Below are 22,061 nucleotides of genomic sequence, written 5' to 3'. Positions count from 1 at the left end.
AACATATATATATATATATATATATATATATATATATATATATATATATATATATATATATATATATAGTTAAATCAGACAGACTGATCGGATTTATTTATTTATTAATTCATTCTTTGGTCCATATAGCCCAGCACTAATCACCAATAACTACAGTTTATGTAGATAGAAGTTCACAGCCTGGAAGTGGGCTAGCTAAGTGAGGAAAGAGGAAGTGTAAAACAGTGGGTTATACAGATATAGAGCTTGCTGAAAAAAAAAAAACACACACACACGGAGAGGAAAGTAGCTAACCTTGCCAAGCATGACACAGCATGGCTGTGGGAGAACACAGCCCTGCTAAACTGGGATTCTCAACCAGTCAGTCACCTAGAACGGACGGGAATTTATGTCAAACTCGTACTGCTGCTGGACGGGCTTGGATTACTCACTGCTCTTCTGCCCGCTGGGAGCCGTTCACTCGGTTCACTCCGAGCTCATGTGGAAATAACTCGGGCTGCTTTAGCCACGCTAGCTGCTGAAACATCTTAAAATCTTCCTACAGGGTTTAACACATCGCCCAGCTCCAGAAATGTCCGATATGAGACTTTACAGCGAATATATCTACGATTTACCAGCGGCTGTGGTGAATGAATTTACCCGGGTCATGGATTCGCTGCCTGTTTCGGACTGGCTGAGATTTGGTAAGGATAAATTAGCGTTAACAAAACGTTAAGTTAATTTTTAAGTTATTCAGGGTTATTAAGCCACGTAACTTCGCTTTATTTGAGCTGTTTTAGCTAACTGACACGCTTTAGTTAGCGTTAAGTTTTGATGTAGGTGGTGTTTTATCGAGTTGTGCTCCCCATAGATATGTGCTACTATGTTTTCATGTGTTTTTCCCTAGAGGTGGATAACCCAGGTCCAGAAAGCAAAAATCCATCCCAGGGTTTTGTACCAACTGCCTGGGCGGCTCTTCCGCAGCTTGGCTTGGTTGGCAGTTGGTACAAAACCCTGGGATGGATTTTTGCTTTCTGGACCTGGGTTACTTACTTCTAGTTTTTCCTGATAATTTAGTTAATTTAAGTTAATTAATTAATTAATTTATTTATTTAGTACAATCTGGACTCACACTCATATGGATATATATTTTACTTGAGTGTTACAACCGTGTAAAAAATAAAAATAAAAAAAGTTATAAAAAATATAATAAAAATATAACTATATATATAATAAATGTTTTTAATCACCTAACATATAGTGCTTTAACTTTATTCTAATTTGTACACTTAAACGTACACACTAGGGTAGCACGGTATTAGAACTTGACATGGTATTAGAACTTGACAGAACACAGGTTATTGAATTGTTAGCTAGTTAGCTAAGCTAGCTAACATAGCTTAAAACAGTGTTGTACAAGGCTAGCCTGGCTAGCTGGCTAACTTCCTCAACGTGAGTGAAAGTTAAGGGGTTAGTTAGCCAGTTAGCTCGCTAGGTTATTTAGCTAGCTCTATGACCAATAATAATGATAATTTAGCTAGCTAACTCAACTTACCTTAGTTGTGCTGCTATTAATATTAATTAGCTTAAGTTTCTGACTAAATTATGCCTCTAATTAAACCACTTGTCATTGCTGTTAACGTTACCCTTCAAAGCTAAACATGTCATCTGGTCAAACGACTAAAAGTAGTTTAGGTCAGTTAGCTAATTAGCCTGGTTAAGTGTTGACAGTTAGCTTAGCGTATCTAGATATGTTAAATAGTTAACCCACAGTTTATCTACAGTTTTTGTTTTATTTAAACATCTGCCTAAATAAAGGCTGTATTGGATATTTTAATACACTGTTGCTTTAAAGTTAATGAACCCTCTAGAATTTTCTAGATTTCTGCATAAATACGGCCTTGTTTTATTAGTGACAATCACTTAAAATATTTGTCAAAGCAATATTGATTACATTTTTTAAATGCTGGATATAAACGCAGGATTTGTACGGTCATGAAAAACCTGTAAAAGTAATGGAACTTGAAAATAGCAATTTTCAGTCCTGGATAAGTTTTGGAAAAATAATAATGACCACAAAGTTTTTGAAAAGTCATGGAAATTTGGTCTACAAATCTTTATATTTCCGTTTATAGATGGAGAAAATGTTTTAGTTGATTTTTGGTTTTATTGTCCATGTCTGCACTGATGTTTTAAAAATCGTATGGTCATGAAATTTGCCCGGAGGGCATTACAAAAGTCATGGAAATATAATGGAAATGTATTGATTAAAACGTGTATGAACCATGTAAACTATATTTTTGGGAATATGACACACATAATGGTGTAGTATGGTTTATATCTGGCAGACTAGATCCTTTTTTTCTGTATTATAATATCTCAGGGTAGTTTTGATGCTTTTAAACGGACTAAATCATGGTTAAATCATTATTTATTTACTTGAGAATGGAACAAAATAATGATGTAGTGTGCTTTACACCTGGAAGACTTCTTTTTACTGTATTATAATATCTCAGAGTAGTGTTGATGCTTTTTAAACTAGAATATTGTTGTGTGTAAATGTGAGTTACTTAGTGTAATGGAGAAAATAAATGCCAGGGTAGCTCCATATTCAGCTATTAATGTAAAAATGACACATTTCGAGTAGGCTGAAAATATCATCTTGCAGTTGTGAATGTTTTCAACACTTTATTGCTCACCATTGCAAATCACTGAATTCAGGTGCATAAAGCCAAATATAAATTGGGTAGATAAAAAAAAAAATTGGATTAGATGTTCTCATTTGTAAACCCTCTAGGATTTTCTAGATATTTTCTTCTTCATAAATATGACTTTGTTTTATTGGTGCTAATGTCTTGAAATAATTGTCACAACAATATTCTGTATTCTGAATTCAGGTGTATAAAACCAAGCAGCTAGGCATGCAGATATCTACAAACATTAGTGAAAAAATGGGTTGCTCTCATGACCTCAGTAAATTCCAGAATAAATGAGTAAATTAGGCAGATTTTTAAATAATGGATTGGATATAATAATATATAGTTGTACTTGTAAGTTTGTGAACCTTATAGAATGTTTTAAATTTCTGCATAAATAAGACAATCATGTCTTATTAGTACCAGTCCCTTCAAATAATGGTAAAAATCTTAACAATATTCTGTGATTAAATCATGGATGAAATCAGGATTATGTACTTAACTGTATTTTTGGGAATGGGACAAAAATAATGGTGTTTGGTTTTTACACCTGTCAGCCTAGATTCTTTTTTTATATAATATATAATATCTCAAACATATTACTGAGTTTAATGGAGACAATAAACGCTAATGTAGTAGTTCCATATTTCACACTCAACAGCGGAAACATGACATCAGCTGTATGTGTTTGTGTGTGCGTGACCACATAAGTGTGAGAGACAGAAAAAGAGAGCATAAACTTCAGCATAAATAATAGATAATCTACCTTCTGATCTCAACAGTAAGCATTGCTGTTTTATATCCCTAAAAATAAAACTGCTAATGTATTACCAGACTCTTTCAATTTTGTCACTAGATTAATTTGCCCTCAAAGTTACTGTATAGCTGTAATACCTCATTAAATGAGAAGAGGTGTATACAATTTTTTGAATGGTACTGTCTATATAATATTGTAATGTCAATTCATTGTTGCAGTTGGAGCACAGTTGTTTCAATGTAGTAATGGAAAACTGAACGTTGACTCACTGTCCTTGGTATTCATTTTTTACTGGTAAAAAACTCCAGTTCAGAATCTTTGTAATGCAGTTTTTTTACTAAAAAACTCTAGAAATTCTATGGAAATCTATTAACTTTTTACTAGTAATATTATCAGATCTACAGATCTACAATGTCATGCTGAACAGTCATATGAGAACCACATACAAATCCTTCATGTAATTATGACTAGTCATATGTTTCCATTAGGGGTGGGAATCGATTACTATCTCACGATTCGATTCGATTCCGATTTTGGGGGCCACGATTCGATTCAAAATCGATTTTTGATTCAAAACGATTTGAATTATAAAAATTTCTGCTTCTGGCTTATGAATCTTATTGAAAAAAAAACCCTCCATAATATACACTGGTCCTGGAGCAAGTAATGTGTTACAAAAACAATAAAATGTGCAGGAATGTGGGTCCTCAGTGACAGAGGAATCACTGGGATATCACAATGACGTTAATGAACAATAAATAAATAATAAATAACACTGCTTTATTACAAGGCTACTAGCGGTGGTGTGTAGGTGACGCTGCTGGGCTGATGTGATGATAGCAGTGGAGCGCTAAAGTTCAGGAGCAGCTGCTGATTAACTAGTTAATTTAAGGTCGTTGTATTTCTTCAGAAAGGGGGCAGGAGGTGGAGAAATTAATTCATATTGTCCATTCCTTAATTCCTCTGTGATGAGGAGCTGAAATGAGCTCTGATTAGCTTATTGTTATTTTTCCGTTCCGCCTTAAATGCTGCAGCCCGCAGCCACCTGTAGCGTTATTTAAGGTGGAACTGGAAAGTTAGCTTGTTAGCTAGCTAACAGTTACTGAAACTAACTACTAGCGATCTTTTTTATGCTTGTTATGAAGCATTCTGCCATAAAACATTAAAACTACACGTTAATCTAAGGTAATATAGTGCTTGTTCTGCCATCTTACCGGTGATTCTCAAACACCTACTACGCTCTGTGTGGGTCTGGAAGACCTCGGTTTGAAGGGACAAGCGGGTTGCCAGGTCCAACAAAAATACCCAGCCCAAAATCAGTCCAAAACCCGCCCCTCAGAATCGATTTTGGGACATTTTAAATCGATTCTGAATCGTAGTAAATGAGAATCAAGATTCTTATGTGAATCGATTTTTTGGCACACCTCTAGTTTCCATTGCATTTACACTAAATCTCAGTCTTTCTTATTTCTTTCTATATAATACACTACTGCTCAAAAGTTTGGAATCCCACTTTTCCAAAGAAAAACACATTTTCATGCAATTCACAAACCTTTTTTGTCAATTACGTAATTTATTAAAATTAAATTTTTGAGAGCATGAAAATGTTTGCATTAAAGCCTATTTTTGTGAAGAGGCCGTTTTTTGTATAGTTCTATCATCAGCTATTCTCAGTCCTCTGTCTCAGTCTGCTGGTATTTGCAGTTACAAATGAACAATAATTTAACACTGAAATTTGTCAACTAATCAATGCAGCCCTATTATCACTGTAAATCTTACTAGTAAAAAGGTCAAGGTCCACATATCTGTACATGAATTGTGACAGTACATATTATATAGACTAGTTACATAGACAGTTTTGGTTTGTCATCCACTAGTCTTGCATAAGTGGACACAGGAAGCTGCTTAAATGACGCTGCTGGTTGGATATTTCTGGATATTACTATTTGGTGGACTGAGGTGTTCTATGACCAAGCATGACCAAGCTGGTAAACCAGCATGGTCAGCAACACCAATCTGGTTGTATGACCAGCATTTCAACCACCTTAATCATCAAAGACCAGCTTAAACCACCTGAAACAAGCTACCACTATAAAAACTGGTCCTGATCTGTATCGTTCAGCAAAGTGTTGGTATTGGTGCCTAGTTAAATAATAAATAAAACATTATTATATTATAACAGATTGAATTAAATGTTAAATCTTTCAGGCCCCCACAAGAACTGGCTTGGCAGAATTTCAGTGAGTTAGTCATGCAGGCCCATCTAAAAAAGCAAAGCTTTCTAACACAGCATTGAATGCAGACTCCAGGGTTGCTGATTTGTCAGTGAGTAGGTGGGCTTAGCAGCTGGAGGGCTAATGGTAGGTCGTGAGAGAGTCTGCCTTCGGGCATTGATTGTGCTAAATCTGAAACTTGATTCATACTGGATATCTTCAGCAGTGTTCCACTGAATATATGGTTAATGTTTTCATGTAATTAAAAAATAAACTGAAATTGTTTTTATTCCCCATCCAGCTTCTAGAGTCATATCCGACCAGACTGAACTGCGCCTTTTGGAACAGAACAGCAGACGGACGGAAACACTAATGCACAAGTGGGGCTGTAGAAATGGGACCGTGGGAGAACTTGTGGACCTCCTCCAAGATCTGAAGCTGTTAAGGCTGAGGGATATCATCCTTCAATGTGAGTTGATGCAAATTAAATCACATAAATTATACTGGGATGAGTTGATCATTATTTTATTTCATTTATTTAGAGATGAGTTAGTCTTTGTGTAAGGTCATAACATAATAACTCATCAGTTCCTTAGCTAATACACCAATTATCCCTGGACCAACTCTCCTGATTCAGACTTAAAGCTTTTTTATTTTTACGGAGAAACAATACAAAAATTATTTAAAATAAGACAGAAGAAGAAAATTTAAGAAGGAAATATAGAAAAATCAATAAATAAATAAACGAATGACAGAAGGATAAAAGAAAAAGAAAGAAATAAGGACACAGAAAGAAAAGAAAGTAAAACTGACCGAAAACAAAACAATCAATAAACGAAAGGAAGAAAGCAGAGTAGAGCAGAGATTTGGGATTAATTTACACAGAGTTCAACACATTCACATGAACTTGGATAATCAAAAAATGGAAAAACCTGTGAGTTAACGTGAGTCAGTCAACAATCAGATTTTAGCTTTGCAACCAGCAAAAATAAATTCACAGAATAAAACGTGGCATAAACATCATGTAAAACTCAAACTTTCTGCTGCAATATTAACACACATCATCTAGATGCTGAAGATTATTTAAATACTTCAGTTTATTTTGCTTATTCCTGCTTCCACTGTTTTCACACATGCACACACTGAGAAATCCCATAATACTCCGGTTAATCAAACTTACTTCTACCGACTCTGAGGCCTGATTTACACCTGACGTTAACATGGGTCCTGGGTGATCGCATCATAAATGGCCAGTGCAAAGTACAAGTGTGAACTTGAACAGAATTCTGAGCTGGTCAGAGATGCATAAGGCCATAATATTACTGTAGTGGGAACGTCAAAGCTGATACTGCTGGAACAGACCTAGTTACCACAAGATCACACCATCCACCGACCTCACGGGTTAGCTGAGCATGGCACGGTACTCACGACGGGTGCAGAAGGAAGCAGAACTAGGTAACTTAACTCAATTTGGGGTGAGGCATCAACCAGCACAGACTTAGCCACACTCTGTAACCCACTTAATATGTAAGATTACGCTGATGTTTGTGATTTGTATGATAATGCTGTTTTTCTTTTTAATTGGCTCCGTTATCTTGTCCTGGATCTCACCTAAGAACCTTTAGTTTTCATTGCTCTATTTTGTTGCTCTTTATTTGCTTCATCTTTTATCACTTATCTGTAGCAGAGGCGGCAAAACTGCACTACACACAAACTACTAAACCATCACCATCACACACGTAACACTGACTCAGTCTTTACCATTCTACTGTATAATATCACAGATCTCTGCTTTCTTTCTTTCTTTTGTTTGTTTTTTGTTTTTTTCTTCTGACTTTTTCTCGTTTTTTTCTTTTTTGTCCTTTTTTGTTTGTTTCTTTCTTTTTTTCATTCTTTCTTTACCATTATACTGTATAATATCACAGATCTCTGCTTTCTTTCTTTCTTTTTTTGTTTCTTTTTTTTCTTCTGACTTTTGTACTTTTTCTCGTTTATTTTCTTTTGTTGTCCTTTTTTGTTTCTTTGTTTCTTTCTTTCTTTACCATTATACTGTATAGTATCACAGATTCATGCTTTCTTTCTTTCTTTCTTTCTTTCTTTCTTTTCTTTTCTTCTGACTTTTGTACTTTTTCTCGTTTTTTTTGTCCTTTTTTGTTTCTTTCTTTCTTTCTTTCTTTTGTTTTTTGTTTTTTCTTCTGACTTTTGTACTTTTTCTTGTTTCTTTCTTTTTTTTCTTTCTTTCTTTCTTTCTTTCTTTACCATTATACTGTACAATATCACAGATCTCTGCTTTCTTTCTTTCTTTTGTTTTTTGTTTCTTTTTCTCATTTTTCTCATTTGTACTTTTTCTCATTTCTTTCTTTTTTTGTCCTTTTTTGTTTGTTTCTTTCGTTCTATCTTTCTTTCTTTCCTTTGTATATTTCTTTTTTCTGTTATTTGAACTTTTTTATTTTTGTACTTTTTGTCTGTCTGTCTTTTCTCCTAGCCTTTCTTTCTTTCTTTCTTTTTGATGTTTTTTTCTTTTGAGAAAAGCGGTCGACTGGTTTGGATAAATAATCAGATTTACACAGTTTTGATTGTTCTGGATGTGTTTGAGGTTTGCTTGTTAAATAATGCATGCTGTTGTTTGTGATTTGTATGATAATGCTGATTTTTTTTTTTTAATTGTTGGCTCCGTTATCTTGTCCTGGATCTCATCTAAAAACTGTTAGCCTTCATTGCTGCTCCTTTTTTTGTAATTCCTCATTTGCTTCATCTTTTATTACTTATCTGTAGTGGTGTGGACGTGTTTGAGGTTTGCTTGTTGAATAGTGTATCGGCACTGCGAGGCTTATTCAGCTAGGAGTAATCAAACCAGTTATTGTCATTACACATCTGTATGTACTGTATATATATATATATATATTAGCACACGGCCATTGTGGATGATCAATACGACTGTACATTATGACCAGAAGAAAATATTGTTTTAATATGTAGTCTCTAACTGAAAGCAGTATGCAGTTGACAGCTAGTGACTAAAAACAAACTAACAAACTAACAAACAAATCTCTGGAACAAAAAAAGAGACTACATAAAAATAATGATTTTCTTTAATTTTACCAAATTGAAAACCTCTGGTATATATAATTAAGAAGAATAGAGCTGTATAGAACATCTCCCTAACACTGTTAACCCTTTCGTCACCCTGCTCTGTGTGTGTTTTCCTGCAGGGAGGCGAATACCACAGCCTAGTGCCGCCCCACTGCCCTCCAGCCCTCTGCCACAGCCCAGCCCCTCTCGCTACAGCACCCCTCCCTCATCACTCTTCACCCCGTCCAAACACCTTACCCAGACCCTGCCTAGCTCTGGTAAATGCTGCTCACTCATTCATTTTATTAACAGTTACAGTTGGGCTGTGTATCTCTTATAATAATATCTGTTATAATATTATATATTATATTACAGCTGAATACTGCAAAAAAGTTCTCTATCTAAGCCCTTTTTATTATTTATTGTGTTTTGTTTTAATAAGTTGATAAGGCCGTAAAGAATTTAAGAATTATTTGTATTTCTTTGTATTTCTTTAATGCATCTGTTTTTTGAATAAAGTGTTTAATACACATCATGTAATGTATAATATACTGAAGCATGTGTAGGTTGTTTATAGGTATTGGTTATTCTGTTGTCCTTTTTTTTGTTCTGTCTTTCTTCCTTTTGCCTTTTTGCTTGTTTTGTAGTTCTTTGCTATATTCTATCTTTCTTTCTTTCTTTTTTACTTTTGTCTTCAGTTCTTATTGTGCTTTCTAGCTTTCTTTTTTTCTATATTTTCTTTCTCTCTTTTGTTTTTTTTGTCCTTTTGTTCTTTCATCTAAATTTAAATACATTTTTATTTAAGACCTTCTTTCTTTCTTTCTTTCTTTCTTTTTAATTCTTTCTTTCTTTCTTTCTTTCATTCTTTTAATTATTTACTTGCTTTCTAGCTCTCTTCCTTTTTCTCTTTTTTCTCTCTTTGTTTTTTTCTTTATTTATTCACTTTTTTCTTGTTTTTTTTTTCTTTAATTTTTTCTTCTCTTCTTTCTTTCTGTGTTACCTCCCTTCAATTTTAGTTTTTTCATGTATATTTTAAACCTTTAAGCAATTTAAATATTTTATATGCGTTCATTCAAGTAAATTTATTGGGAACATTTATTTGATCTATTAGAAATATTTGAGCGGAGCTGTTTTTTGTTTTTGTTTTTTTGTCACAGTGTGTAAGAGACTATGAAACTGTTGTGTTTGTCTTTGTGTCTGTAGAGAACAGATTCCTGCCCAAGCCTGGACCTCCGCCCCAGGATCTGGAGTCGGCTCATCTGTGTTCGCAGTCAACACAGTCTGTAAAAGAGGAGGTATACTGTGATTCTGAGACTCGGCTGGGTCTGATCTGAGATCTTGTGTTATTCTGGTGTGTTTTTATATGTAAGAATATATTTTGTCTGTGTTCAGAAGGAGGAATCAGCAGCTCCCTTGTCTCTGTGCACCAGCGTCATGTGCTGGCCGTTTGAAGAAGTGCAGAGAGGCACAGATAATTTCTCAGCGTCTCGTCAGATCGGAGAGGGAGGCTTCGGGCACGTTTACCGCGCCTCCATAAGGAACACTGACTTTGCAGTGAAGAGGCTGAAACAGGCGAGTGTTTGAAGGCTTAAAGATTGAGTAGATGAATGTGAAACCGCGAGACGTGCAAAAGCTCAGTGACGTCATTGAATAGCCTGTTTTTTTTTTTTTTTTAATTATTGTTACATGTGTTTCTGTTACTGAATTTCAGCAGAGTTTTTGATAGTGTTTAGTGTTTCCACTGTGCAGTAATGGGAATTTCTTAATGTCTTAAGCAGGACTCCCAGATGGGTTGGAGTGTGGTGAAGGACAGTTTTAAGACAGAGGTGGAGAGGATGTCAGAGTAAGAAGCTGTCTGTTTCTTCCATGCTTTTTTTTTTTTTTGGCAGCTTGAGCATCTTCCTCCTTCCTCCTTCATCCTACTCTCACTTTTCCCCTCTTCTTCTTTTCTTACGTGTTGAGGTGGCCCGGCTCACTGTCTCTGAAATTACTTTTTCTTTTTTTTTTCTTTTTCTTTTTTTCCTTTTGTGTCAACAAAAACACAGTTGGGTCTTCCCCCAGCAGAAATTTTCTTTGCCATCTGCGCAGGCCACATGACGGCTCAGACCAGAAAAAACGAAAGTCTTCTGCTTCTTTGCTGTGGTTAGTTTCCCTTTGTCTGATTCTAAATGGGGTCGTTACACTGTGACTTCAGCAGCCTCTCTCCTGCTTTGCACTTTAAGCTATATTATGCTCTGCTTTAATGAACAGGCCTTAATTTTATTATAAAACAGCTGAATGAATCGTTTTATCCCTGACAGATACAGACACCCGAACATATTGGACCTGGTTGGCTATAGTGTGGGAGGTGGATCATACTGTCTCATATATGTCTACATGCCTGGCGGCTCTTTAGAGGACAGGATGCACTGTAAAGTAAGACATGACACACAAACACAAACACACACACTTATCATCAAAAAACCCAGAAGAGTTTTTTTTGGAAGAAAGATTATGAGGTTATGAGGAACAGTAAATGATTTAAAACTGTAGACTGATATGGACCATACTTCACACAGCTTCACTTTCAGGATTAAGATGTAACACGTGTAATGCATGTGCATGCCAATGTTGTGTTGACAATTTAACATGGGATTGTAGAGGTTCCTAATAGTGTCCTGCAATAATCCGTCCAATTCAGATTGAAAACCAAGACCAAGAGACTTTAGGATGCTCTCTTTAATTCTTGATGTACTAAATTAAGATAAATAAACAAATCCTCTGCTAGAAACAAAAGTAAATCTATATTTTTTATACGCACTTTTTAAAGTTCATAATAAATGACAATAAAAAAATGCAAGGTATTTAATTTACTGTTAATTTTGCACAGGCCAAATTTAATGTTTTTGACATGTTCCATTTTGTGAATAAATAGTAGTAATTATGGTTTAGAAGGAGCAGAATTGTGCATTTAGACAAATGTGAGCTGTATATATATATATATATGTGTGTGTGTGTGTGTGTGTGTGTGTGTGTATATATTTATATAATTTTTTTATAAAGGTTTGGAAACTTTAAATTTAAGTAATTGTTTATGCAAAATAATCACATTTACCAATGTGAATGAAGGTAAAAATGATTAAATAACTCTCTTTCTCTATTGTGATTAATTGTGGTTAATCACAAAATATTGTTTAGTTAAAATGTTCAGTATATTATAATTTTAATTTGAGGTATATATAGTTTAATTTGAGGTTAAATTACCCAGTCTTAATTAGTCTCTATCTGTTGCTTATGTTTTTATTATCTATTAATATGAATGTTTTAAGTTTTAGACAAAAAACTTGTATCTATCTTTTTATTGTTTTTGACATAATGTGAATCAGGCAGTTGTTTTTTATGTGTCTAAAATCAATCAAACCAATCAAAATGTCCCAAATTACTTGGAATACAATCTTGGAATTAAATCCATCAAAATAGCCCATTAATCAGACAATGAAAAAGTTTACAACCCAATGAAACAGCAGCTTAGCCCCGCCCACTGCAAAGGAAAAAAACAGCAACTGAGACAGTACATCATGGTAGCAAGTAAAATAAGATAATTTGATCAGAACAGATTTGATGTGATTTAGATCTCTTTTCATACCGTTTATTGCACTGTTTAGGGATGGTGTGTGAAATATACTATTATAATGTTAAACACAGGCTTTCAAAATCAATTAAATAATCCACTTATTTAATTAGATTACATTTTATGTAGATTTCATATTAGTACATTACAGACTTTGTGAACCTTTTGTGTGCATTGCATACACAAAATTAAACATATAATTCAGTTCTGAAAGGTTATAGAATGGGAAATATAGATAGTGAAACTGTGTTCAGTGCTGATTTTGATCAAGTTGATAAAAGGTTGTGTGTTTTTTTTTTCTTTCAGAATAGGACTGCCCTCTCCTGGTCACAGCGGGTGAATGTATTATTAGACTCAGCAAAAGCTATTCAGTATCTCCACTCTTGTTCTCCTGCACTAATTCACGGAGATGTCAAAAGGTAGGTCTGAGACATTTTTACAGGAAATGTGCATTTAAGCAGTTTAAAAAAACAGACCTGCAGGGAGCAGAACATGATTAAAACTGTCATTTATTGAATATATTTTTGAATCTGTTGGATTGGCAGTATTTCGGCTATAGGCTGTCCAAATTTTACAAAACACAGTTTTAGGTTACAAATCTTTAACCTCTTGGACCCTAGGATTATATATTGAAATTATAATTTTAGGACATACTCTTTACAAGAGTAACTAAGATGTAATTTATTTGTAGATTCACACCGAGAACTTTAAAAGTTAAAGGGGTTTTTATATAATTTTCCCCCACAGCTCCAACATTCTTTTAGACGACCACCTTCAGCCCAAGTTAGGGGACTTTGGCCTGGCACGGCTGTGTCACCATCCCAGCAGAACTCCAGGGAAGACGAGCACCGTGGCTCAGACAGCGACCGTGCGAGGAACTCTGGCCTACCTGCCTGATGAGTACGTGAAAGATGGGCAGCTGGGGGTGGAGATCGATGTCTACAGCTTTGGAGTGGTATGAGCAGCCATTTAGTTTATTTTATTATGCAAATACTTAGACAATACCCATGGACTCCCCTATCACTAGTAATGCCCCAACACACCATGAGGGCAAAGACTAGCACATGCTTCCTCCGATACATGTGAAGTCAGCCACCACTTCTTTTCGAGCTGCTGCTGATGCAGCATTGCCTAGGAGCATCACAGCGCTAACGCTCGGAGGAAAGCGCAGCGGCTCGGTTCCGATACATCAGTTCACAGATGCCCTGTGCTGTGGACATCACCATAGGAGTGATGTGGGGAGAGAGCGCCATCTACCCACCCGGAGGGAGGCGCTCATAGTGGCAGCGCTTTAGACCGCTGCACCACTTGGTGCCCCATTCTGCAGATTTTTACATACGATTACTATTTAGGTGCCTAATTTAAATTATGGCATGTACAAAGGTTTTGACACATTTTGTGCACAGTGTTACCTTCATTTATCATTATTTATAATTAAAGTCAACAACTAGTTTGCAACTATAGATGCAGCTCTAATTTTAGGACAAAACACGCTTAAATATTCAACTTACACCACAAGATGCCTCTTCATTCATTAAATTAATCTGTTCCCTCAGGTGTTGCTGGAGGTTCTCACTGGCCGAAGAGCTTTGGAGAGTGACAGCAATTCGAAGAGCGTCTACCTGGTAAGAACCTTTATCTTCATGTTTAAGTGCAGAAACAACTAAAGCAGGGGTGTCCAAACTGCGGCCCGTTTCCTTTTTTGGAGCGGCCCGCGAGGTATTTTAGAAATAGAATGAAAGTTGGCCCGCTGTTAAGCAGGATTTTATAATGTGAGATTCAAAGTTTGAACGCTAGGTGTCAGAAACGGGCCAAAGAGTCTAAAAGCGGAGAGAGTGCGCAGTTCTAGCGCAGAAAAACGGGCCAAAGAGTCTAAAAGCGGAGAGAGTGCGCATTTCTAGCGCAGTAAAACGGACCAAAGAGTCTAAAAGCGGAGAGAGTGCGCATTTCTAGCGCAGAAAAACGGACCAAAGAGTCTAAAAGCGGAGAGAGTGCGCATTTCTAGCGCAGAAAAATGGACCAGAGTCTAAAAGTTGCCGTAATTAAGGAGTTTAATATTAAGAGACATCATGAAATGAAACATCAATTTGAAAAATCTTAGTTTACACAACACTGTCAAAGATAAAGATAGTAAGTCAAGTAAAATGGTGTGTAAATGAAATAATCAGGAAAAAAGTATTATTTAAAGTGGTATATTTCATTATTTGTTTTATTACAGAGTGTGGCCCATGACTTCAAATATATTTTTCCTTCTGGCCCCCAACAAAAAAAGATTGGACACCCCTGAGCTAAAGGATAAAAGATAAAGAAAAGCTCTGTTTTTGTTTTATACAGAAAGACTTGGTGTCAGAAGTGGAGGATGATGGGAAAAGCATCAGTAAAGGGAAGAATTCTCGAGAGTTGGCCTTTTCCCAGGTGGCTGAAAACATCTGCCAGAGGCATCTGGATCCTCGGCTGGTGACTAAAGGCATTCCTGACCCTCACGGTTCCAGGGAAATCTCTCAGCTGGCGTGCCGCTGCTTAGACCGCCGGAGGAAGAAGAGGCCTTCGATGCCCGAGGTAGGAGAGAATCTGTCTGGTCTACTGCGCCAGCTGTGCTGAGTTATTTATAAAATAGTTTCCTTTACTTTATTTAAACTGAGATGATCCTTCATTTATTATTGATGTATATTTTTACTCTTATGTTAAAACTATGCAATGTGTAGTGACTTGTTAAAACTTCAGGAAAAGGTACAATGGCAACTTTGATATAACATAGTGATATAATCTAGTGTCTAATCTGTATGTATTATATATTAGGGGTGTGTGATATATAGCATCTACACTAATAACTGAATTACTGTATTAACAAAGCTCAAGCTGACATTATTATGCACTTACTAACATTTTACATTATATTACATTACATTACATTTAGAAGTTAAAAGGCAAAAACATCTTTAGACAGGGCCTAAAGGAGGTCAAAGGGAAATAATGGGATAGAGGAGTAGAGAAGAGGAAGAAGGAAAAGAGGTTAGAAGTAGTTAGTGTGTTAGAGGTGTTAGGAGAGTAAGAGCTCTTTGAAGAGCTCTGTCTTCAGGAGTTTATTAAAGATAGTGAGAGATTCTCCTGATCTGGTAGTAGAAGGTAGTTAGTTAGAGGTGTTAAGAGAGTAAGTGCTCTTTGAAGAGCTCTGTCTTCAGGAGTTTATTAAAGATAGTGAGAGATTCTCCTGATCTGGTAGTAGAAGGTAGTTAGTTAGAGGTGTTAGGAGAGTAAGTGCTCTTTGAAGAGCTCTGTCTTCAGGAGTTTATTAAAGATAGTGAGAGATTCTCCTGATCTGGTAGTAGAAGGTAGTTAGTTAGAGGTGTTAGGAGAGTAAGTGCTCTTTGAAGAGCTCTGTCTTCAGGAGTTTATTAAAGATAGTGAGAGATTCTCCTGATCTGGTAGTAGAAGGTAGTTTGTTCCACCATTTTTATTCTCTAATTTAAAAGCATCAAATCTACTCTGAGATATTAAAATGTCATATAGGTTTTAGTCTACCAGATCTAAACCACACTACACTATTCATACTATTATTACTGCCCCTCTCTCAAAAAATACAGGGAAATACATTTTTAAGTAACTGACACTACTAATATAAATATATTTACTTTTTTAATAATGGTCTACACATGGGTGCACTTTTTGATATTTTTACTGGTGAAATAAATAAGAAAATGCCTTAAATATATTGTTTCCATTAACAGATTTAAGATGCGTGGGCTAATACAGTATAAAACTTTTACAAACACATTTTTGAATAATTCGAAATACTGTTTTTATCGTTATTGTCGTTTCAAGTCATTTTGGAGCATTCCTTTTCGACAATATTTGACACAATTAGAATGAAAATCGTGTAAAAAAATGGAAAAGTTGCAAGAAAAAAAAGTTTGATGCAACAAAACTACTCATCAGTGGTGCATAATAACTGGCCTGCCACTTGTGTATTTATTTTACATTTATAATTATGGTTTTACTCCTTCCACTGCTAATTTGAGTGCCTGTACATTAATGGTCAGCATCAAAACATGATTGATGCTTTTGAGTTCACAAGTTAGTTTTTGCATTACTTTGTTTTAGTTGTTCTGAAATAGTTTGTTTATTTTGTCTCATCAGGTCTTCAAAACTCTCCAGGGTGTGCATTTGGGCTTGAAGGCCTTTGGCAGGTCCGGCTTAGTCAAACTGTCTCAGTCTCCTCCGCATCTGTCGGGCCCGAAGCCTCTGTGCTCCGACTCTCGCTCTCTGGACTCTCTCACTCATCAGTTCTCTAAGCTGGGTCCCCAGGAGGACACTTACTGCTGCCCACACAAACACAGCTCCCTCCCCCTCCCTTCCGCAGTGACTCACTCAGAAGCCCCCGAGTCACAGAGCAGCGAAGGATTATGGGATACTCACTACTCATCCGTCCGCGCTCCCTGCGAATCAGACGAGAGTCAGGGCTTCTCGCAGTGTTACGCGTCCCCGTGGGGAGCTCAGACCAGTAAATCTCAGCCGTGGTCTGGTGGACACAGTGACATTAAGACCACGCAATCCAGCAACTTCTCAGAAGTCACAACGTGTCCAACCAGCTGCAGCTCAGGTAACAGCTTTAAGATGTGTTTTACAGAAGTACTTTCTCTTATTATTTTTCTTTGTTTCCTTTTTTTTAGCTTGGCAGTTGTGGCTGGAAATAAAGCTTTATATTCCAAAACGAATCCAAATTCTTCCCAGATCGTTGAACTACAAATTACATTGTTTTATGATTTTTTAGGGAAACTCAGTCAATGATTTCTGGATGTCTGGATCATGATGTCTGGATATTGATAGCTGTTTTTAAAAGCAAGCATTAATAATTTTACACTATAAATATTAATATTTCACAGTATTGTGATATTTTGTTTTGCAATATTGTATCAATTCTCAAAACACAGTATTAGTTTTTAATATTTGTTTTGTCTCAATGATGATCTGATGGACTTTGGTTTATTTAAAACCACATTTCCTGATAGATTGTTCTGACTAGATAATTCTCCTGGATAGTCTTTTTATAATTTCTTTTACTAATTTTATATAAAAAAATGTTATGGTGGACTGATGCTATACTATGATAGTTGCCAATTTTTTAAATATAAAAAAAAATCCAACTACATACAATCTGTCCAGTAAAAGGAGACTCCACTCATGTTGTACTACAGTCTGCTAATTAAAAGTAGACTATGCAACAAACACCACAGAGTTTGGACTCTTGTCCAGACTTTCAGGTCTGAACCCAGACTTTAAAAGTGTAACCCTTTTCACCCTGTGAATTTTCTACCTTTCTCTTTGCAGATAACAGAGTTATTATTAATTCAGTCAGAAAGCGGTTTGTTGAGAAAATGGTACTCTATGAGGAAGGCAGAATCCCAACCTCAGACCTCCTCTCATCCGCAGCTCCGTCATGTAAGTCCTCAAAAAGCTCAGGAATAAAAGTGTAGATTGCACTTCAGATAATTATACCTGATTAAAGAATGAGTGTGTGCTGAAGGAGGAGGACATAAACACACTTTTAGATGCATACAGAATATTTTTGGGGTGTTTTTGTGTGTAAATGAATAGGAATTTGATTTTGATCTCACCAGTGGGACAAATATAGCACAGATTTTTTTTAAATCTTTGAGGACCAGCCTGATTACATCACCAATGAGATCCCAAAGCTTTACAGGGAAATGTCACTGTTTATACTCTACTGCAAGAAGGCACACTGATACACACTTATTAAAGATTTAAAGAAACCTGGTGTGTTTAACTTGGACTAAAATATTCACCTGGCGTCAAACATCATCATTGAATGTTGCTACAATTTAGGTTAAATTGGGTTGATATTTTATAAATGCAAATAACCCCGGGCCTTTTATTTCCTTTAATTATCATGATGTAACAAGTGAACAGGCCAAATCTGGCATTGAAACTGCTAATCAGTTAGTTGTACAGGTAATTGTTAATAAGGAGGTCTGTGTACCTTTTGGTCAATTTTTTTTTTTTTTTTTTTTAAACATTATAATGTTTTTAAAAAAATATAAAACAGTATTTTTACCTGTACTACCTGACAATAAATATTGATCTCCATAGTAAATTGAATTGTTCAACATATTTTAAAACTAAAACTGTCCATTGCATTATTATTATTTTTTTTTTTTATATATATATATATATAATTCTTCCCATTTTCTCCCCAATTTACACTGCCAATTACCCAACCTACTCATTAGGACTCCCCCTATCACTAGTGATGCCCCAACACACCAGGAGGGTGAAGACTAACATGCTTCCTCAGATACATGTGAAGTCAGCCACCGCTTCTTTTCGAGCTGCTGCTAATGCAGCATTGCCAGCAGCCGGTTCTGATACATCAGCTCACAGACGCCCTGTGCTGTGGACACCGTAGGAGTGATGTGGGCTGAGAGCACCATCTACCCACCCGGAGGGAGCAGGGCCAATTGTGCTTCCTCTGAGCGCCTGCAGCTTGATGGCAAAGCTGCTTGAGCTGGGGTTCGAACCTGCGACCTCCCACTCATAGTGGCAGTGCTTTAGACCACTGGACCGCTCGGTGCATTATTTTAATAACTTCTGTTCTGTTCCTTTGCAGACGGAGCATTCAATTCTGAAAGAAGAGAACCGGAAGAGAGTGATGAGTCTGCTAGTAATTTGGGATGATGCTCTGGATCGGATGTGGAGTGACTTGTGCACTTCCGAGGACAACACTCAAGGAAATCGGACAGAAAGAGCTGTTCCAGGTTTCCCAGCATCAAAGTTCTCAAGGCCAAATGGTGACCAGCTGAAAGTTTTGTTTGATAGTTTGAGTTTGGCCACTGTTGTTTACTACTGAAGCACAGAGTGTATAATTTATTGGACCGACTGAAGTATGTGGCATAATATGGTACCTGTATCTGTTTTGGTACAAAAGTCCATTATATTGTTTTGGTGGAAGATGAGTGAGGCCATGTTAACTGCTTAGTCAGCTGAGATTTGCAAGTCACTGTTACTGGAGCTGAAAACAACTATGGGATGTCTTTATTTCTTCCTGTACATTATACACGATACCATTCCTTTATTCTTTAAGAAAAACTCCACTGCTATGGATCAGGCTGGCCTGCATCACTAAGTGTGTTTGTTTTCTTTTCGACTGCGATGTGCAGAAGAAATTTATGTATTATTGTATTGTATTGTATTGTTGGAAGGTATTGTTTATACTGTGACTTTCATATTGCAACAATTGCACCAAACATAACATTATGACCACCTCCTTATTTCTACATTATCGATTCTTCAGCTCCGCTGAGCATGTTGCATTACGTTACATTACATTAGGCAAACGCTTTTATCCAAAGTGACTAACAAATAATGTGCATTTAGCAATAAAAGGCATAGAAGTTGAAGGTAAAAAACATGGGCAGCATCCTGTGGGCAGCATCCTCTAACCGCTAATGAAGGACCATACAATAACCAACACACACTGTGCAGCAACAGATTCAGAGATTCTCTCTCTGACTTTACTTTATCTACAACAGGGGTTGGCAATAAGCAGAGAGATGTGGTCTGCAGGCATGACACCTCTTGCCCATGAGGTCCTTTGAACTATAATTGAACGATAAAGGAAAAATAATAATAATAAAATGCTTCTCTGGTGAGCTTTTGTTTACATTCCTCCCCTGTCTCTCTCTGTCGTGCTCGGCATGACTTTAGTTACCGCCCGTTCTTGTTCTCCCGATCTCCTTAAAAGGATTTTTTTTGGCCCCAGCCGTGTCCCAATTCACTAGCCGGGGCAGCGGTAGTGTATTGGACCGTGAACCTGAGGATGCAAGGAAACAGAAGAACTACAGTCTCTAATTACAAAACTACAAAGTGCTGCTATAGAAACAAACAGAAAAAGGCGGTTATAATCTTATGCTTGATCAATGTATATAGCTAATATCTCTTTACAGTAAAAGGGGAAAAAAATCTTAACTTTTAATGCAAGGCAATGTAAAAAGATTTCATTCCAAGTAATTTTGGAGATTAGAAATTGGTCCATTTATCATGAAACTGATGCAATATAAAGAGCTACTTTCAGATTCAGATTATGTCTCAGATTACAAGGACAGCATTGCATTACATTTTAAATATTTTCTGACTGTTTTAAGGTTAACATGTACACAAGTCGAGGTTAATAGTATATACATTCACTGATTGGTGACTGATGAATCTGTAATTAAAATCTAGCTGTGTTAATTTTTTAATATTAGTTTACACTTTTGCAGTTTATATTATATTCAAAATGCCTCCCATCATAAACATGGACTTCATGATTTACCTAGATCATGAATTCGACAAGCACATTCTAAACAAGTTATTCATGTTTAACTCAGATTTATTTTTTCCCTAAATCTGACTTTCTTTTGTGTACAGGGTGAGTCAAAATTTGTAGGACATTCATTAATTTCAGAAACGAAAGGGACAAGGTCCAGCAGCGTTTGTCTCACCCTGTATTTATACAACAGCACTGAAATTACTATGCGCTGAATATGTAAATACTTTAGGTACAACATTATTACTAATTACTTTGCAGTATTTATGTACTACACAAGGTACTTCATGTTTAATAAATGGTTATTACTTATTGAAACTGTTGTCCTGTGTGCTGAAGCTTGGTCAATTGTACTGTGTGGAAAACCTGGATTTGAAATTTCTTGTTGCAGTTTTGCTGTTCATCTGCTGTGTTATGGTAAATTATCTTAAAGGTTTATATCTATTTTACACTTTTATATGTTTTCTGAAAAACAGAAAATGTGTGAAAATAAACTGATAAACTTTAAACTGACCAGTAGATGGCCAGTGTAACATTTTGCAGTTAAATTCTCAGATTTGTTTGATTTAAAAATAGATCAAATAAAATAGATGAAAATGGTTTTCATCTATTTTTACAGTTTTCTATTTTGTATTTCAGAATATTTACTTATAAAAATATTATACATTTTTACAAATTAATATAAAACTATTTTTCTATTATTAGCTTGTATGAAAGCTTGAATGTTATACCATCATTTTGTTAATAGATGGAAAAATCTGATTATTTTTACTGAAATTCTGATTACGAGGGGCAGAAATGAAAAGCCTGAAATTTTCTCCTTTCTCCATTTCTCCTTTATTGTATTGGCTAAATGGGAAAAAAAAATCTCAAAAGTTTTTTTTTTTCATGTTTCCATATTTGGTATAGTGAAGTAAAAATGGGTTTCATCTATTTTTACAGTTTTCTAGTTGTTTTTATTAATGTATTTCACAAACAGAATATTCAATTATAAAAAATATACATTTTTTATTATATAGATTTACTTACTTACTACTTTATTGTATGAAAAATGTATGGAAAAATCAGATTATTTTCTGAAACACCCTCCCCCCCTTAAGTATAGTAAAGAAAACATGTTTTTCTATTATTTTTATAGTTTTCTATTCAATTTTTATAAAAACAAACAAAATATTTAATTATAGATAATTCAATATTTGTAAATTAGACATTTTTACATATTAATATATAAAACAAATCTCGATTATCTGATTTTTAATTAAAATATCTTTTATGAAAAAAGCAGGTTAAATGTTTTTGTCAGATTTTTTCCTAAAATTTTGATTATGGGGACAGACTGGAAAAACGGATGAAACCCCATTTCTCCTTTATTATACTGACTAAATGTGGAAAAAACACAAAGTTTTACATC

At 35.6% G+C, this 22,061-nt stretch overlaps 1 protein-coding gene across 1 annotated transcript; it reads left to right on the top strand.

The window, feature by feature from the left end:
- Positions 1 to 238: 238 nt before the first annotated feature.
- irak1 (interleukin-1 receptor-associated kinase 1) lies at positions 239 to 20,973 on the top strand. The gene is made up of 14 exons (XM_022670861.2): positions 239 to 683; positions 5,947 to 6,114; positions 8,858 to 8,995; positions 9,921 to 10,012; positions 10,110 to 10,289; positions 10,496 to 10,560; positions 11,018 to 11,132; positions 12,634 to 12,746; positions 13,075 to 13,282; positions 13,884 to 13,952; positions 14,662 to 14,886; positions 16,465 to 16,927; positions 17,656 to 17,766; positions 18,953 to 20,973. Exons 1-14 carry the CDS (start codon positions 572 to 574, stop codon positions 19,018 to 19,020), a joined length of 2,127 nt encoding a protein of 708 aa, XP_022526582.2. The 5' UTR covers positions 239 to 571; the 3' UTR covers positions 19,021 to 20,973.
- The last annotated feature ends 1,088 nt before the right edge of the window (positions 20,974 to 22,061 follow it).

This window comes from Astyanax mexicanus, chromosome 12, assembly GCF_023375975.1.
Source record: "Astyanax mexicanus isolate ESR-SI-001 chromosome 12, AstMex3_surface, whole genome shotgun sequence".
In the NCBI taxonomy this organism is placed as follows: Eukaryota; Metazoa; Chordata; class Actinopteri; order Characiformes; family Acestrorhamphidae; genus Astyanax; species Astyanax mexicanus.
Note: the sequence above shows the minus strand (reverse complement) of the source record. Positions and strands in the feature narration are given on the sequence as shown.

Coding starts and splice junctions, on each gene's coding strand:
- irak1 (XM_022670861.2), top strand. CDS start 572: ATGTCCGATATGAGACTTTACAGCGAATATATCTACGATTTACCAGCG. Junction 11,133..12,633: donor AGGACAGGATGCACTGTAAA/GTAAGACATGAC, acceptor TTTTTCTTTCAG/AATAGGACTGCCCTCTCCTG. Junction 13,953..14,661: donor ATTCGAAGAGCGTCTACCTG/GTAAGAACCTTT, acceptor TGTTTTATACAG/AAAGACTTGGTGTCAGAAGT.